The following is a 17,974-nucleotide window of genomic DNA, read 5'->3' as shown; positions in this document are numbered from 1 at the left end:
GGCAAGAGGAAGCTTCTTCCTCAGTTTGAAGAAACTTTCAGTAGCTTTCTGCTGTTCAAGGGCTTTGTCTGCCCTGTACAGGAAGTTTATCTATTTGTATGTAATTCTGATGTTAATAGTTTCTATGTGCGTTAGCAGATGGAATTAAATTGTAGGGTAGCCCAGGGCATAGCATCAAATCCATGAGGATGTGGGTAAAACTAAGAAAAAAAATATTTTCAGTTTTGGTTGTTAGTGGATGAGTAGTCTTTTGAGAAGACCATGAACAGTCTGTCTTTGAATAGTTCATTAATATGATGATATTTATATGTTTATTTCTCATGCAGCTTTGGGATTTGAACAAGAAGTATTGCAGAAATACGATGATGGGTCATGAAAATTCTGTCAATCACTGTAGATTTTCACCAGATGATGAGTATGTTGCTAGCTGCTCAACAGATGGAACAGTAAAGGTACAGAGTGTATTTTTAAATCAAGTGGTTTTATTTTGATGATGGCTTTGGATTTTTTTTTTTTTTTTTGGGTTTTGGTGGGGTTTTTTTTTCCATTTTTTTGGTGTAAAATGTGTAAAAAAGATATGTATAAGAGAAGTTTGTGTCTACATGATCAGCTTTAATGAATTAAATCCTGAAACAGTTGATCATTGGTCTCATTTTAATGCAAGATTTTGAGATGGTTTGCCCACTACCAGCCAAAAAGTTGTGTGCCTGTAGTTGTAAATAAATCCTAGCTAGTCTCAGTTCGAATCCTTTACTTGTTCCCATTTTACTTCTTTTTCCCTAATTCATTTTGTTAAGAAAACTGGATGTGTGTGTGTGAACCTTGTTTATTTGTTTGTTTGTTTGTTTGTTTGTTTAAAGTAGTAAGTTTTTAGGTTAATTGAAAGTTCTGTCATCTCTGACAATAAATCATCAGTAAACATAAAAATTTAAAGCAATTTCTATGTACCATTTTTCATGTATGTACTAAAAAAGACTTGAGAGGTTTATGTGTTTTTTCCTCAGTATGTAAGTATTATTTTTATTGCCTTTGGTTGCAACAGAACTGTGCTGTTTCAGAATTGCAATTCTTAAAACAGTGTTACTTTTCTATATTGTTTCTAAATCAGGAAAGAAGGTTGCTGTAGCTGTTGTCATTCAGAAGGAAAATTGTAGGGGAGGGAACAGAAATAGTAGATTTTTGGCAGGTCCCTCAGTGAAATTAAGGTGCAAAGCTAAATGTATACCAGATTTCTTATGGTGAGTGGACTTTTAATAAAGAGTTGCAGAGCAGGTATTATTTTTTTTGTTTTATTCTCCTGTTAAGTAGATGTTGAGACAGGATTGTAGCTGGAATGAGGGAGCACGGGGAGAGAGTTCTGCTACAGTGTAAGCCTTTGGTGGTGTTGGAGTTTTGGTTTTGATTTTGTTTGGGGTTTTTTTCTGTTTGTTTGTTTGTGGGGCTTTTTCTTCTTTTGTCTAAGCTGTCTGGGTTTGTGAATATTCTAATGCTGTTTCTTGACCAGGGAAGGTAGCCTTTCTTTTTCGTATTCTACCCCCTGCCCCTCTTCTTTCCTAGAAGTGATTGGGAGTTAAACGGGGAGATTCCCTGTTGAATTCTGTATCCACATCAGTGAAAAGAGGTTTTGTGGTTTTCCTTTACTTTTTATCGCAGCTTTGGCAAGTGCGCTCAGCAAATGAACTGAAAAGTATTGAGATAAAAGATTTCTTCAAAAATGCAGATGAGCAACCAGATGATGTAGAGGTTTTAGTAAAATGTTGCTCTTGGTCCAGAAATGGTGACATGATTTTGGTGGTAGCCAAAAATAAGCTTTTGGTAAGTACCTCACTTCAATAATGTTTTTGAAGTAGTATATTTCAATTAGATAAAAATTATGATTAAAGATAGAATTCTAGTCCATTAATATGTTTCAGATATAAGGTGCATGATTTCAAGTGTGTGTAACGTAAAAATATGTGGGCAACAAACTTGTTAACTTAGGAAAATACCTTCTAAATTAAAGAATGAACACTGTTGAACATACAAGCTGTTTGTCTGTAGGGAAGTCATTCAAACTGGGTGCTAACTACTGTGATTCTGTGTTCACAGCTTTTTGGTATTAAAACATGGGATTTGTTAACCCAAGTCATCATGAGTCATCACACTACAATCCAATACTGTGACTTTTGTCCTGATGATGAGTTAATAGCAGTTGCTTTGTCTCACTGTTCTGTTGAGGTAAGCGATTGTCTGCTACTGTATACCAGGAAACACTACTTGTAACATAAAATGTTACATTTGTCTTCATAGTTTCCTATATGCAGAGGTAAAACAAACGTAGCTATTTTAGCAGGCTTTCAATGTACTTTCTAATTTTCATTCACTTCTGGTATGTAAAATGTAAGTTGGGAAATAATGATTAAAAGTTATATATTATTTTGGACAACAGAACTCATATTTATTCAAAAACACCGGTCCACTAAATTTATTTAAAGTTACTGTTGTCACTTGCTTAGAACAAACCAAACTCTCCCATATGCTGCTACAGGAACGTGGCAACTTATTAAAAAGGAGTGAAACAGTTAGATTAACTTCAGGACTATCATGGCTTGAGCAAGCCTGTACAAGCATTAGCTTTGGGGTTGGGGGTTTTTTTGTTGCTTGGGTTTTTTGGGGTTTGCAATCTATGTGGTCAAGTTGAACTTTCATTTTTTTATACTGTGAGTGATGATTTTTTCTTTTTTTCCTCCTTGTTTTTTAAAATTATAGCAGTCAAAGAGGCTGCTGATTCAATTTCCCTGTCCACGGAAATGTGATAAGCAGGCACAGTTCATTACATCTGATTTCAAATTGAGAAGTAAGAAAATACTAGAAAAATAGTAATTAAGTCTACTGCTTTTTGTTTTGCACTGTTTTCCTGTAAATACATTCTAAATCCATTTGAATTCTTCTTTCATATTTTTATTGTAGTTATGGAATATTAAATCTTTATCAAAAGTGGCATATTGCAGGGGACACATGAGCTGGGTTCATTGTGTGGCATTTTCGCCAGATGGATCTTTATTTCTGACATCATCTGATGACCAGACAATACGTGTAAGATGTTATCTTTGTATTATGAAAAACGTGTATTTATATTATCACTCATTTACAGAGTTGTTTTTTATAAAAAGTCACATATAATATATACGTAATATATTGATATTATATATTTAGTATTTATGTTCATTTATAGCCAATATAAATTTAGATATTTGTTAGAAAATTATTTAGATATACAGTAAAATGTGCTGGCTTTTTTACTTTATTTACTATTTATCTAAATTTACTGTGTATCTGTGGGATTTGTTAAGTCCAGTAGCCATTCAAGAGTAATTGTAACCTTCTGTTTTGTTTTAGACACTATTTAAATCAGAAATTGCAAGTTTTTTGAGTATCCTAGCAGACTTGATATTGCTTTCATTGTTAAATATATTTGCATGCTAATAGGATAATTTTCTATAATTGTAATGCTTCATTAAAACCTGTGAAAGCAGAAATACAGTTTACAAAAGTAACCTTTCCTTTTCTCCCAAGTGAACACTTATATTGGTGAAATTTTGAAAGCAATTGAAATATAGAAATCTGTATTTGGTATTTTTTTGTAATTGGATTTTAACACTCTGCTTTGGATTAGAAAATTGTGGACTTTATAGACTGTAAATGCAGGGGAGTCTACTAGTCATCCTGGAAAAAAAATAGTTCTCTTTCATCCGTTGGAATCACTATAGTAATTGCACAACCTTCCCTAGTAAATGAAAATAGCAGATTTTCACTAATTTTAAAATCAATGTTACTTGTAAGTTTACAAGTCTTTGGTTTACAAGTAGCCTTACTCAGCAAGTTTTTTATCTTGTCCTTTAGTAAAAGTAATGAAATACTTTTTCTTCGGCAGATTTGGGAAACAAAGAAGGTCTGCAAGTCTTCTGATGCTGTGCTAAAAAGTGAATTAGATGTTGTATTTCACAATGATGAAGTGATGATTTTGGCAATTTACAATCAGAAGCATTTACAAGTAAGCTGTATTTCTCAATATGTTAATACATTTGAATTTTATCTGTGAGCGTCAGTAGGAAATGGAGGAAGCACTGAAAGTACGGCTTGTTTGTGGCTTTCAACACTTGAATTTGTAGCAAATGACTCCTAATGTCAACTCTGCCTAGTTTAGTAAGCAAAAAATGAAGTTTGAGGAGAAATTTCCACACAGATGTTGAAACTGAAGCTGGATGCAGAGGAACAGAACTGTTTTCATTACTGGGGAAGCTGCAGACCCTCCAGGTGGCTCAGATGTGCACAGCAATATGTAATGTGTGCAGCATGTATAGACCAGGTGTTACACAGCATGTGTACATAATGCATTAGAACTAATGTGTAATAGCTAAATCAATCATCTCAAACTGGGGGAGTGAAAGTTGTGAGCCCAAGTCTGCCAGCAGCCTTAGGAGAGCTTGGGGTCCTGAATTGTAAAATCTGTAGCAACTACTACTTAATGTTATAGTCTGGCTCTCATTTGAATTAGTAGACCTCATCTATTTATTTATGACTAGTATATCTCTGTTGTAACTTTACTTGCACTGTTTCCTAGGGGAAATGGTGCTTAGGTTTTCTGCCCTAAATACAATATTCTGACATCCTGTAGCAATATAGTAATGAGAGAAGACTCCACTGTAGAAAGAGGATAGATTTTTTACCCTTGCACAAGAAGAGAAATTGACTGAAAAGACAAATTGCAGTTAAGCATGTGTACTGTAGTTTAACAATATATTTCTGCTATCACATCTCTAAAAACATTCTTTTTCTTGCATTCGTGGTGTTTTACTGTTTGTCATTTGTAATCTCTCAGAATTGGGGTTCTGGTCACCATTTGATTTGCAGTATGTTAGTTTTTAAACACTTCACACTGGTAGCTTTTTAAACTTAACCTTTGGAAATCATTGTATTCTGAAGACTTCTCTCTTCTCCCTCCGTGCCCTCACCAGAAATTGATTTGAGGGTGATACTGAGTTGAGTTTTGATGTATTATGTGTGCTAAAGTCATGCTTAGAGAATGCACTTAAAAGATTTTATGCTCCATTTGGCATGTGTTGTATAATCTGGCTGGCAAGGTAAATAAATTTGAGTGTGGAGCTTTTGAAATTTGGAGTAGTATTTTGTTTCCTCTGGCCAAATTTTAAAAAACCTTCTAATATTAAGATGAGTTTGCTCTTGCAAACTTGTCCTTTTCAGAGAGCATTCTATGAAGACAGTTGCACTAACCTTCAAAGCAATTGGTTTATGAAAATAACTGGTCTTTATAATACAAAGTTTCAAACTGGCACACTGTTCTCTTTAACATTCTTAGCTCTATATTTTAATTAAGTTTGAATTTAAAAATATTGTAATAACTTCCTGTTTTGCAGCTTATCAATGGAAATACAGACAGTGTTGTTATACAGACAGTAGCTCAAGAATCCCCCATTTCCTGCTGTTGCTTAGGTGAAGATCTTAAGTTTGCAGCTTTTGGACAGGAGAATGGAACAATAAAGGTATTACATCCTAAATTTGATTTTAAAAAGGAGAACACCTCTCTTGGTGCTTTCTCTTTTTTAAAGAAATGTCACTTGAATAACTTTGTACAATAATATTCTTCAACGTAATACTTCAAAGTTTTTACATTTGTAAGTGATGTCTAAGTGACAGTAATTTAAAGATAGTGCTAATAATGTAGCTCTGAATTTCATTTTACCAAGGACTAAGCTAATATGAATTCTTTGTTGTTCCAGATCATTGACTGAGAATCACATCTTCACAATCTTGTGTTATTTAAAAATAATTTGATATTCTTTTCTTTCTTTTCCTCAAGTATGTAAAACAAATATAATTATTGTATTCTTCATTCTAAAGGTATTACAGTTGTTGGATGGGAAAGTTCTGAAGTCCCGGGAGGCCTACAGGACATCTGTGCAGCATTGTCGGTTTACATCTGATTATCAGACTCTCATTTCAAATGCTCATGATTCAGTTATACAGGTTTGGAAGATATTTAAAAACATTAAGTTGTAATTTACAACTTATTTTAAATGATCTTTTACACTATAGATAATGTAAACTTAATAAATGACTACTGTATTCTCTATTGCTTCATCTTGGGGCAAAAGACTGTAGAAACTGTAGCCTCTACTTATACCTTTCATGATAATGAATATTACACAATTTATATTTTTAATGCTGTGGATGACAGAAAGGCACCAACTCCTATAAGATGGGGAAAGGAACATTAGTTTTCAAAGGTTACTCAATACAGTTCTGATTGCATAAGTAAAGGATCTGGGATGAGACCCAGAACTGGCTATATGTAGTAGGTCTGTCAGTGGGCTTGCTTACACTGAAGGAGGTAGAAAGACCTGTGTCGCACAGGCTAGTGTGTCCACCTAGTCCAGTCCAGTGCTGAATACAGATACTAACTAGAAACGGAATGGTTGCACTAACGCAGTCTCTAATAGAGCTCTGCCTCTCAGCAGGGTAGATAGGCACTGGAGAAGCATTCTGATGTTGTCTATATTAGCATTTTAGCTCACCTCTGGGATGCACTTCTAAAATGAATGTTCTGGTCGTTCATGGTTACTGTGTTTTAGTTTGCACTGCAGAACAGTTACAGGCTGAAAGGATTCGTAAACCTAGAGCACATGGTTCAGCTGCTAATGAGCATTCAGTGCACACAGCCAAGTTTGAGCTGTTTTAAGTAAAACCTTCAAAACACATGTGGGTGCTGGTTCTCAGCGCTGTTTTGCTCATCAAATCCGTTCCAACATCAGTGTTCTACCTACTTGCTGATATACATCCAACCTAAGCAGCATCCAAACTGAAGCTAACTTGAGTGCCATCACTGTGGTTCATTAAGCAGTACAGACAGCTTATCAGTTTTAACAGCTTTGGGATCCTTCTTTCAGGTCTAACGTGGGTCGCTTTTCTTCTGGGTCCTCCACTCCCTCTAGTGGACAGCACATCAGTTAATCCTCCAGCATTCTCTGAACACCTCTGCTTTCTGAACTTCGGTGCAGAAAACCTATTAATTTGAAAACTATAAAATCATTGTAATTTAAATTAAATTGATGCTTAAGAGGTTCTGTAAAATAAACTGTAAAAACTTATTCAGTTTTCAGTGAATAGTTGAATTTAAAATGTGTCCATTTATTATAAAAATGCAAAACATTTCATTAAAAATGTTTTAAAAATATACAATAAAGTTAATTTAAGTATAGAGAATATAAGGGTTGTCTGATCATGGAAATCAGTTGCGATAATTGAAGGTTTAAAACCCCAAACTTCTACGGTGCCTAGAAAATTGTTGGTTTGCTTTTCATTTTTAAATTGCCAGTAAATTTTAAGCATCATATTCACTTTGAGAATCAGATTATGTTTGTATTACAGGGAACTTTCTCATAGATTTACTATTAAGTATAATGGCATCCTCAATCTTCAGCATCTCTCCTATGGATATCTTTAATATCTAACCTTTTAATTAGTTGCTGCCTCCATAAGAACTTTTTATTATTCCTGTGACTTAAAAATCAGTTGGTTAATTCTTCTTACATTTGCGTTAAAATTTTTTGGGTTTTTTGGTTTTTTGTTTTTTTTTTTTTAAAGTATTCCATCTTTATGATTAGGTATGGAATTGGCAGTTGAATGAATGTGTGTTTCTAAGAGGGCATAAGGAAGCAATCAAGGATTTTAGACTTCTGGAAAATTCAAAACTCCTTTCTTGGTCATTTGATGGATCCGTTAAGGTAAATAAAAGGCTGTGAATTGACAAATCACATACAATACATTTCACTGTCTTTTCTGACATTTGGTATCTTTGCACTTTGTGTTGCCACACATCTTACTGAATTGATTCTAAAGTGTAAGGTGACAATTTTGCATTTTCTATTTCTAGTAAGATTTACAGTCTTGTATTTTAACTGTACCAGTAAGTACAACAAAATATTGGCCATATTAGAACTATGTAGCTGAGTTTTATTTCTTATATGTTCTTGTGTAAGATGCAGGTGTGTTAACCTTTTTACAGTGCTACAAAAGTAACCTGCTTTTCCTGTATATTTGTTAGGTTTGGAATATCACTACTGGAAACACAGAAAAAGATTTTGCTTGCCATGGAGGTACTGTTCTTTCCTGTGCTGTTTCACCTGATGGAAGTAAATTTTCATCTACTTCTGCTGACAAAACTGCGAAGGTTGGTTACTTTCTGTACAAAGATAAAAATGATGGTTTATTTGTTCTGAAATATATGCTATATGTTCTTTTATTCTGAGGTGACTAGTGGTTGTTTAAGCTATCCTGTTGTATTTATAGTATTAAATTTCCTGCATTGGTGAACATGTTTTTAAAGCTGTTACAGTCATTCACTATTCATCTTGGATAGAACTTGAGGCTGTCCTGGTGACTTATGTTCAAATAAAATGCACAAGTTTGCGTAGAACACTTTGTTTAGTTCTCTGTATTGATTTGTCCATAGTCTAACATTCTTAATTTGGAAACCTAAATTAAGAAAAATTACTGAAACTTCCAGTGGAAGTGCTGTCCATAGGTTTTCGTGTTCCTGTTTGGAAGCAAGGTGCAAAAAGTGAACTGTTTAATAATCTGGGTCTGCCCTATTAGATTTTTAAAGTGTTGTCTTAGATTTCTGAAATCTAGCTTTAAATTGATTGATGAATTATTTTTCTATGAACAGCTTGAAATTTTCTTGTTTCTCAGTTTGATTAAAGAGTATATTCCAAGGTTAAAAAATATACCCGCATGTGGCTCAGTAATTTGTAGCAAATGCCTTCTTGTGTGATTCAAATGATAAAAAGACTACAATATAATACATACATAAATGCACACAAAATATATGCACATATATAAAAAAATCTTATGTACATTTGAACATTTGAATACTAATGGTTTTGAACTTACTTTTTTCACTTTTCTGTAACGTTTTTCGTTTAGATATGGAGCTTTCTGACTTCATCTGTTCTTCATGAGCTGAAAGGTCACGAAGCCTGTGTGCGGTGCTGTGCTTTCTCTCCTGATAACAAATTATTGGCCACTGGAGATGACAAAGGAGAAATAAGGGTACTGCTTCAGCCTTGCTTTTTATTTTGCAATTCAATTGATAGTTCACAGACAGAAGAGTTCTCATAATTTGTCTGATTCATTAGCATTGTGGTGAACATTGGGGAGTCAAAAATAGCAAAGTTCGCCACATGAGACACTTGTTTGTAACCATATTGATAGATTTATGTTTTGTGAATGCTGAGGAACTGATTCACATGATTTACCAATAATTCTACTGTGAATTGCATGCATGATCAAATTCTCCATATACAATACAGTTCTAAGAGGAGAATTCATTTCTTTTGATTATTCTGTCACTTCAAGTAGAATGCTTATTTACAAGGTTTTTGTTCTCTAATATAAAAAAATACATTTCAGCTTTCCTTACTTGAGATTTCCCCCTCCTTAGGTTTACTTATATCCATAATCTTCCCTCTCTTTTAGATCTGGGACATGTTAACAGGCGCTTTACTTCACTTCTGCTCCCCAGTTACTGTAGACGAAGGAGAACCAACGCATGGTGGTTGGGTAACAGACCTCTCATTTTCTCCTGACAGTAAAATGCTTGTGTCTTCTGGAGGCTATCTTAAGGTAAGCCTTGAAATAATAAAATTTCCTAACATGCCTAATTAAATGGCAATATTCTGATAATTCTAAAGGAAAATGCAGACTAATTCAAAGAAAGAAACCTGAGATGTTTTACTTAACACAAAGCTGCTCCATTTTCGTGGCTGTTATGCTCTTTTCTCTTTTTTTCTTCTCATATCTGAAACTGTCCTGTAAAGGTCTCATACAAATTTAGACTCAGACTTGGAGTTTGGTTTTGAACTCCACATATTCAATTCTTATTAACATCTGATTTTTATATTATTTTTATATAACTATGTAGTTGTAAATCTCTATTATGCACACAACAATGGTGTTACATATTTCGTGAGATGAGTAAGCTAATAATTAGTAAGACCACCTGCTTTTATAGATGATCAAAGCTGAAGATAATCTGTTTCAATATTTTGCTTCTGCACTCGAATTTTGCAAGAATAGAGGGCATTGGAACAGTCAAGTAAAAGTGTTATGCTGGATTATGTTTGGTTCCATTTTGCATTGGTTTACAGTTCTTCCAAGAAGAATGAAATTTCAGTCTTCATTAATTGTGTAAACTGATGGTGGAAGGTTTCTCTGTATCTTTGTTACTGGTGCTTACTGTTTATTCTAAAAAAAATAATAAAAACATCTATCACTGAAAAAAGTCTGTCTTGCTAGTAAAACTGCAGATGGCTTCAAATGTGTACGCGACTGAGCCTCTTGTGCATCTAGCCAAGTTCTTTCAGTTATATTGTCTGGCAATGTGTTTCATTTATTCATTTGGTTATATAAAAATGTATAATCTTTTAAATTTTGGCCGTGTTACAGTTTACATCTATTGTTTGCATCTTGTGGTGGGGCAATGGGCAGTACCTGAATTTACCGCTTTCTATGCTGTCTTGAAATTGAACAGCTTCAGAAGTTTATTTTTATCTGAAAGTCTTACACCTCTTCTAACTGGTCCTAAACATTTTCTACTTAAGATTACTTGGTTTTTATTTCTAATTCTACCTTTCTGGGGAAAGCAATCAGCTGGGCTTGCCATGCTAAGCCTGCTGATAGAATTTATCCAAAGCATCCTTCAACAAACTGAAAGCGTGTTTTTTGTTTTTTGTTTTTTTTTTTTTTTTTTTTTTTTTTTTTTTTTTTTTTTTTGTTTTGTTTTTGTTTTTTGTTTTTTTTTTTTGTTTTTGTTTTATAGTGGTGGAATGTAAATACTGGAGAATCCTTACAGACCTTCTACACAAATGGAACAAACCTCAAGTCAATACATGTGTCCCCTAATTTCAAAGTGTATGTGACTGTTGATAATCTTGGTATTCTTTATGTATTACAGAAGATGTGATTAATGTGCTGGACACTGCAAAGATAATTCATTTTTTAAGCTGGAAACAAAATTGTGCTAAATGTTTGCCTGACACTCATTAAGCTGTGAATTATATTTCATTGTTCTATTCATGATATCTTCATGTATATTTATGTACATTTATGCATGTTTTTTCAGATGAACTTGCATTTAATTGTGGGTTTAATAAGCATTACTATAATCCTTAAATCTCGATTTGCATATTAAGTATGTTGCTTCCAATTTTGTAAGGAAATTGTATTAAGATTTATTCAAATTAGTTAAAATTAATAACAGTGAAGAAATAATAGGAATTTAATACTTTGAAATGTTGTTTTGTGCTATGGCTAATGGCTAAGTGTTCTGTAGCCATGAACAGAACTGTGTAAGATGCAAAAAAAATTTTTTTTACTGTGATACAAGGATTTTCATTTAGTACAGAAAGGAAAGAATCAGGGACATCCTTCATTTGAAAAATGAAGCTAGTTATCTTGGTGCTTGATGTTCAGAACAAATCAAGTAGCTGATTTATAGTGCTTCCCACTTGCAGTAGGAACCTTCATGTTTCTAACCTTGTGGAGATAAAGTGCATTGTAACACATATGAGCTATTCCTACTTAGGGGAACGTCTTGAGTCTTGTTTTCTCAAGGCAAAATCTGAAAGGATTTTGCAATTGAAGTAGAAGAGGTTGTACTGTATTTCCAGTCAAAAGATGAATACAGCTAACCAGCTAAACTAAGAATGGAAATGATTTAAAAGGCATATATTGAAAAATACAAGATTATGTGAATTTTAATTATTTTTCCTTTTGGAATTAGTGTTTAGTTTATACAATGGATACATTTTACTGTCATCAGCTTTGTTTACATGGGATTCTATGCACAGGGATCTCTTGCCTGGTAATATGTGATTTTTAAATTTTTTTTTGTAATTTTTATAGTCTATTTATAGATTAAATATGAGGTAGAAATGTTTTGTAATAATTATAATTGACATATCTTTTGTGAATAATTAGATAATTTTTCTTAGGTACCCAGTAGGTTTTGTTCTATCAAATTGCCTCTCAACTGCTATGAGCAACTGCACAAGGATTAGTATAGTGATTTTCATGTTTTTATACTTGGCAGTAGAACAGTCCATCTAAGTACTTGATTGTAAAAAGTACATTAGTGTCTCAACTGATACTGAATAATGAAATTCTCAGTTCTAGGGGTTTTTTTTGTGTGTGCATTTCGTAAGATTTTAATATACATTCTTGGTATTTTTCTGGTTTTGACAATTGTGTTTTTCCTCTTCTTTTAACTTGAAATTCCACCATTTCTAAGGTGCTATTTAATACGGGTCAGTATAATCAAAGTACTGCTGGCAGAACTCTAAAGAGAAGAAATTCAATAGAAAAAATATGATGTTTTGTATTCTGAGTATGTACAGCATTCAATAAAGATAATCCAGGCAGTACTGGCCAAAGTTGTAAATTTGTTGTGAATTTGAATTCTTGAATGGTTTGTTTGGTTTTTTTTGTTTTGTTTTGTTCGGGATTTTTTGTTTGCAGGGTAAGAGGGAGGGGAGCGCTGCTGCTTTACCGTCTTCTATTGTGGTTTTATTTTCTATTCAAACATAATGCTGCTTTGCAATCTACATCAAAAATACTTCAACAGGTGAGCAACAGTATTAAATACAAGGATGGAAGAAAAACCCAACAAAGGGAAACTGAAGTCTTGGAACATGTCCTGCAATGTTCAGGACAGAGTTGCTTCAGCTGTCTGGTTTGTACAGACCTCATCATCCCCCTCTAAATAGCTGAAGATTCAAGGAGCAGGAATCTCCTCTCAGGCAGTGTCCCTTGATTGCGTAGGCTGTGCTGTCCTTACCGCGTGGGACCATGTTGGTCTGAACTTAAAGGTCCAACTGGGTAAAAAGATGCAGGATAAATATTTCACATTAGGAACTAGGGCTGAAAGTTGCCTTTTGTGACAATCCTAATGAAACTCTGATGACAGGAAAAACTGATCATGATTTAATGAAGAAAGTGAATGGTGGATGAGCAGAGTTCATAGACGTTTTCAGTTTTGAAGTGAGTAGGTAGCACAGAAGCTTGAAGAAGTGTGAGATAAATAGTGCATTCTTCAATTATTCTGCAAGAAAAACAACACAGCAGCATTAATTGCTGAAACTGAGGAGTGCTTCATAGAAGGTGGTGTTAATAGAGTCAGGACGGTTTCATTCATGTGCAAATGTATGAAGTTGGCTGTAGGCCTTTGTAGCTGAGGTGGAAGAAGAGAAATAGTGATGAGGAAGTCTGAAGAGCCAAAGAACAGATTTGATTTGCAAGATATGATAGTGATTTAAATGGAAAATTGTTAAAATAGGGGCCAACTAAGGCTGCCGCTTCTTTAATCTAAAATATTGAAGAAGGTTAAGGCAGTTTTCTGTAATAAAAAATAAAAGTCCTGCTGTGTCATCTGATTTAGTTGTTCTCTTTGATGTTAAATGTATTTTAAAGGAAACAAAAGAAAGTTTGACCAGAAGCAATTTTTATGTAGATGGAACATAAGTGCTTCCATTATCTCTTGTAATGCCAGATCAAATTGAATCAGCCTGCATTCAAATTTAACTAATGAGCATTGCCAATTTTATCTAGCTCTTTAACTGAAATTACAATATGCTTTTGTGTAAACAATTTTTAGGTACACTTCCTATTAATGATGCCTATCAGCTTCTGTAGAAGTTTTGAGTCTCTTCACTTTGGCAATTAGACCTGCAGTGCCTTTACAAATCTTTTTTTCTCTTTTGTTTATTAACATGGAACTGTATCCATATGTGATACAGCTGCTTTATATTGCCTTGAATTGTACTAATCCTTCTAACTACAGTATTCCCCTTCCCCCTTTCATCTTACACAGTCATTTGAAATCGAACTGCAACTGGAAATTTAGTTATTGCCTGAGGGTTTTCCATGTAAAGTTTTATAGATCTGTAGTGATGGAGTGTGTAGATAGAGCTAGAACTGGTTAACCTGTTGCCAGTAGAGGAACATCCTCCACACCAAAATTATTGTCTCCCCTAGAAAATGATGACATTAAACTCCATATTACAGAATGCTGTGCAAATTGCTGACCCCCCTCAACTGAAAAATATGCTTTTGTTTAACAGCGCTGCAACAATGCATGAGAGGAGTGGCATATTTCCAAGGTGGGATTTCAAGATGCTTAGAGTTTTGTCTTTTTTAACAGTGTTTTGTTTGTGGTGTGGGGGTTTTTCCTTTTTTCTTTTTTTTTTTTTTTTTTTTTTGGTGGGTTGTTTTTGTTTGTTTGTTTTGTTGTGTGGTTGGTTTTTTTTTTTTCGTAGAGAATAGATGAATGAACAGACATAGGTGTAGGCCAGGGGAAATCCATCTCTAAATACAAATCAAACATTTTGATTTAAAGAATCTACTCTGAAGCCAAGTCATGTCTTGGTGACTGAGCACTCACCATCTAGACACAAGTTGGTAGCTCCTAATTTTTGCAGTGTATTTGCATGTTTTATTACAAGGCACTATGGAGTTTATTTGTATTCAGTACCAGATAGCAATTATACATCTTACATTTCCAGCTGTACAAATGAAAGCTTTGAAGAAATGAGTGGAAGGTGTCTCATCAATATGTGACTTGAACTTCAGAACTGAAAAATGTGAGGAGAAAGAGCTTCAAGGAGTACTGAACGTATTAAATGTTGGTTAAATCTTACCTTTATTTGAGTATATGTTTAACAATAGCATGAAAGAAAGTCACCCAAGTGCGTGTGAATTTTCAAAACATTTCAATAAATATTTTAAACATCATGCAGATGTTGCACTCTGTTTCTCAAAGCCAAACAGTTGGGGTTTTGTCCACTCTAAAATTCATAGAGCAGGTATTAATCTCTTTTCTCCCTACAGTAACAAGGATTCAGCTATTAAATCCCTGTTCTGACTCAGCAGCTGTTTTTTTTCATAGTCTTGAGCACTGGGATTGAGGTGGATCTTCTGAGTACATGTTCATTCAGAAGAAGGATGATAAGTGGCCAAGCTGAATCGGTGGAAGAATAGTCTGTTTTTCACTGCAAGACTTTAACAGTGAATACCTGCCAGAGAGAGGTACAATCCAAATGAACTACATGTGGCCTGTAATTTTCTTCATAGTTTATCTTGAGTATTTAGATTTGGTTAAAAATATATTTAACACAGTAGATGGCAATAAGCTAAAAGCTAATTTGATTGGTTTATCTCCTTTTCCCAAAAATATCTTTGTTCAAAGGGTTAAAATTTCAGTTGTGATAGACATGGAAAAAAGTCTGTTCCTTGAAGTTATGATCTATTTTTCCTCTTAAACTTCTACTAGCTCTGCAGCTTTTTACACTTTGCAGTTTCTCAAGCTGCTTTACCCCTAATTACCATCTCATATTTAGTCCTTTGTCACTATTTCCAACTTGCTTTCAAATGAGCTTTCCACTGTTCAGGGTTCTAGTATTGGTAATGTTGGGAGAAGATTTGCTGGAGCAAAGTTGTACTTCACTATCCTTTCTTTTATCACAAAGTGGCCTTGTGGAATGAAGCATTTTCTCAGTTTGTGTTCTGGATCTCTCTGGTTTCTTCAGTGTGTGTTCATGAAAAAATAATGATCTTCAACAAGCTGTTGCACAAGTGTATTATGCATTATATTTGGTTTTTTATGCTAAAATGTGAATCTAGGAAATTAAGATCATATCTAAAAATTATTTTCCTACATATATATATTTCAGTTTTCATACAAATTAGTTCTGCTTTTCAAAAATTAAACCACAGTGCTCACGCAGCTTGTACCTTCAGTTTGCATCACTTATTTTGCTCTTTATTTGAGTTCTGTCATGGGTTAGAAATCATTTTAAGATGATATTATGTATCTGTCCATTTGCTTGTTTTGTTAAGCAGGAGTCTATCTGGCAAATGAGAATTTGATCACAGTGCATACTTTGAGCATTTAGCAGTAAATAGAAGAAGTCTTAACTTTGATATATTCTTCTTTCTCACAAAAGCAAAGTTTGGATGTTGAAATTGGTGAGCAGCTTTGAGCTTGGGTGTCTCCAGTTTTTAATGTGTTCTGTGCAACACTTGAGTTCTAAGAAAGTGGTTTTCTCTATTGAAATGGCCACACTGAGATTTTTTTTCCTATTTCTAAGCTATTTCATGGCTGCTGAGATTCCTTGAAGGGAAAAATTGGAAGTTCTTAAACACAGTCAAAACTTCAAAAAGAGAACAACTCAATTGGGTGTCGTAACTCAAGGACTTGGTCCAAACCGGGGGACTGCAAAAATTCTTCCCCAGAGGAAGTAAAGACAATTCAAGTGACTGCAGTCAGAGATCAGTAGCAAGGATAATCCAGTAGCAGTGGCATGTTAAAGATGTAACTGTAATGGTGGTTGTATAGTGACAGACAGAAATAGTACTTATTTTTAACAGTTAAGCACTGTTTGCTTTCCGTTTGAAATACAAATTCTGCTCTTGCAGATTCTTGGACTTTGCTACTTTGCTTTTTCTTCCTCTAAGCCAGTTTCAGAGGCTATTTTGAATAGGGTATTCAAGTAATTCTGGCATTTTTCCTTAAGAACTGAGTTGAGTTTGAAAACTGGGTACCTTAATCTATCTTTCTCTTTCAGAGTTGTTTTTACCCCGACAGATTCTTGCTACATTAAACAAGTGAAGCCATATAACAAACATTTCAGTAATTAGGCCAACATAAAGTACTCATAAATTATCACCAGGCAGCTCTAAATCTGTCATAAATTCTTACTGAGTTGCTCACAGGAATGTTTATGTAATTGAAAGAAACTATAGAAAGGAAGTTAAGTCTCCTTTTTACAAGTTAAATCAACTACAGCAACATGAAGAACACCCACACATTTGGCTTTGGATCAGTGCAGACATTCTTGAAAAGCAAACCTTTATGAAATTTTTATTACGAAATCAAATTCAAGGTGTAAAGATTATCAGTTTCTTAAGTGTCACTGATTTGTACATTGCTTGCATATTCCTTGTATGACAGGGTATCACCTTGATCAGGGAGTTACAGATTTGGAATCATTCCAGCAAAGCTATTTTTGGTGTAGATGGGAACATAGGTGTAATGTAGGATGTGTTAAAGCCGGGAATCATCGAAAGGGGTCCAAGGAGTCACAGTTCTACAGATGTGAACCCCTCTCCCTCTCTCCCCCCCTCCCCTGGCCCCAAACCTGCTGAACAAGATGCTATCTTACTTGACATCCATTAAAAAGAGATGTAGAAGATGCAGTGAAATATGGATAAATACGTTAGGGGATGTTTATGATATTTTAGATTGAAAATTACAAAGTAAAGCATAAAAGCAACTGATAGAGGTTTGTACACCAATGAGTGAAATATCAGTAAGCAAAGTAAACGAGAGGTCATTTGTATTAAAGCTATGCGGTTAACAAAAAGTTTATTCCATTGATCACAGTGACAGAGTTATGAAATATGATGTTGCAAAGACAAAATATTTGGAATATGTTAATCACAAGGATAGGAAATTTATAACCTTAACAGAATAGGGGCAAGGATGCATTTCTTCCTACTAAAGAATTTTGAATCGGCAAGTCCAAACAATAAATAGCCAAATGTCTAAGATGGATAAGACGAATTGTCCTTTGAATTACACCTTGAAAAAATGAAAAATTTCTAAAGGATTGTGAATATGATAATTCTGGTGTTTTGAAAGAGGTGGCCAAGGCAACTATTGACCTGAAGTCAGTCCTGCCTAAAACAGTTGAATGGCAGATTTAAGGTTATATGGAAAAGTAGAGTCTACCCCAATCACCACAGAATGTTTCTAGGTGTTGCTGATTGTTGTGGGTTTATGGTTTTGTGGAGAGACACTGGCACAGGTTGCCCAGAGAAGCTGTGGCTGGCGCTTCCCTTGCGGTGTTTTCGGGACAGG

General features: G+C 34.3%; 1 protein-coding gene across 1 annotated transcript in view; it reads left to right on the top strand.

Annotated features, from left to right (window-relative positions):
- APAF1 (apoptotic peptidase activating factor 1) overlaps positions 1–11,023 on the top strand; it is a 30,210-nt gene extending 19,187 nt beyond the window's left edge. Inside the window, exons 15-26 of the mRNA XM_010023450.1 lie at positions 327–452; positions 1,654–1,815; positions 2,089–2,217; positions 2,950–3,075; positions 3,914–4,033; positions 5,418–5,543; positions 5,902–6,027; positions 7,665–7,784; positions 8,105–8,230; positions 8,986–9,111; positions 9,538–9,684; positions 10,880–11,023. Of these exons, the coding sequence (XP_010021752.1) occupies positions 327–452; positions 1,654–1,815; positions 2,089–2,217; positions 2,950–3,075; positions 3,914–4,033; positions 5,418–5,543; positions 5,902–6,027; positions 7,665–7,784; positions 8,105–8,230; positions 8,986–9,111; positions 9,538–9,684; positions 10,880–11,023 (1,578 nt within the window). The remainder of the gene's footprint in view (positions 1–326; positions 453–1,653; positions 1,816–2,088; positions 2,218–2,949; positions 3,076–3,913; positions 4,034–5,417; positions 5,544–5,901; positions 6,028–7,664; positions 7,785–8,104; positions 8,231–8,985; positions 9,112–9,537; positions 9,685–10,879) is intronic.
- The last annotated feature ends 6,951 nt before the right edge of the window (positions 11,024–17,974 follow it).

The sequence above is a fragment of the Nestor notabilis genome, unplaced genomic scaffold (assembly GCF_000696875.1).
Source record: "Nestor notabilis isolate BGI_N333 unplaced genomic scaffold, ASM69687v1 scaffold16620, whole genome shotgun sequence".
Classification (NCBI taxonomy): Eukaryota; Metazoa; Chordata; class Aves; order Psittaciformes; family Psittacidae; genus Nestor; species Nestor notabilis.
Note: the sequence above shows the minus strand (reverse complement) of the source record. Positions and strands in the feature narration are given on the sequence as shown.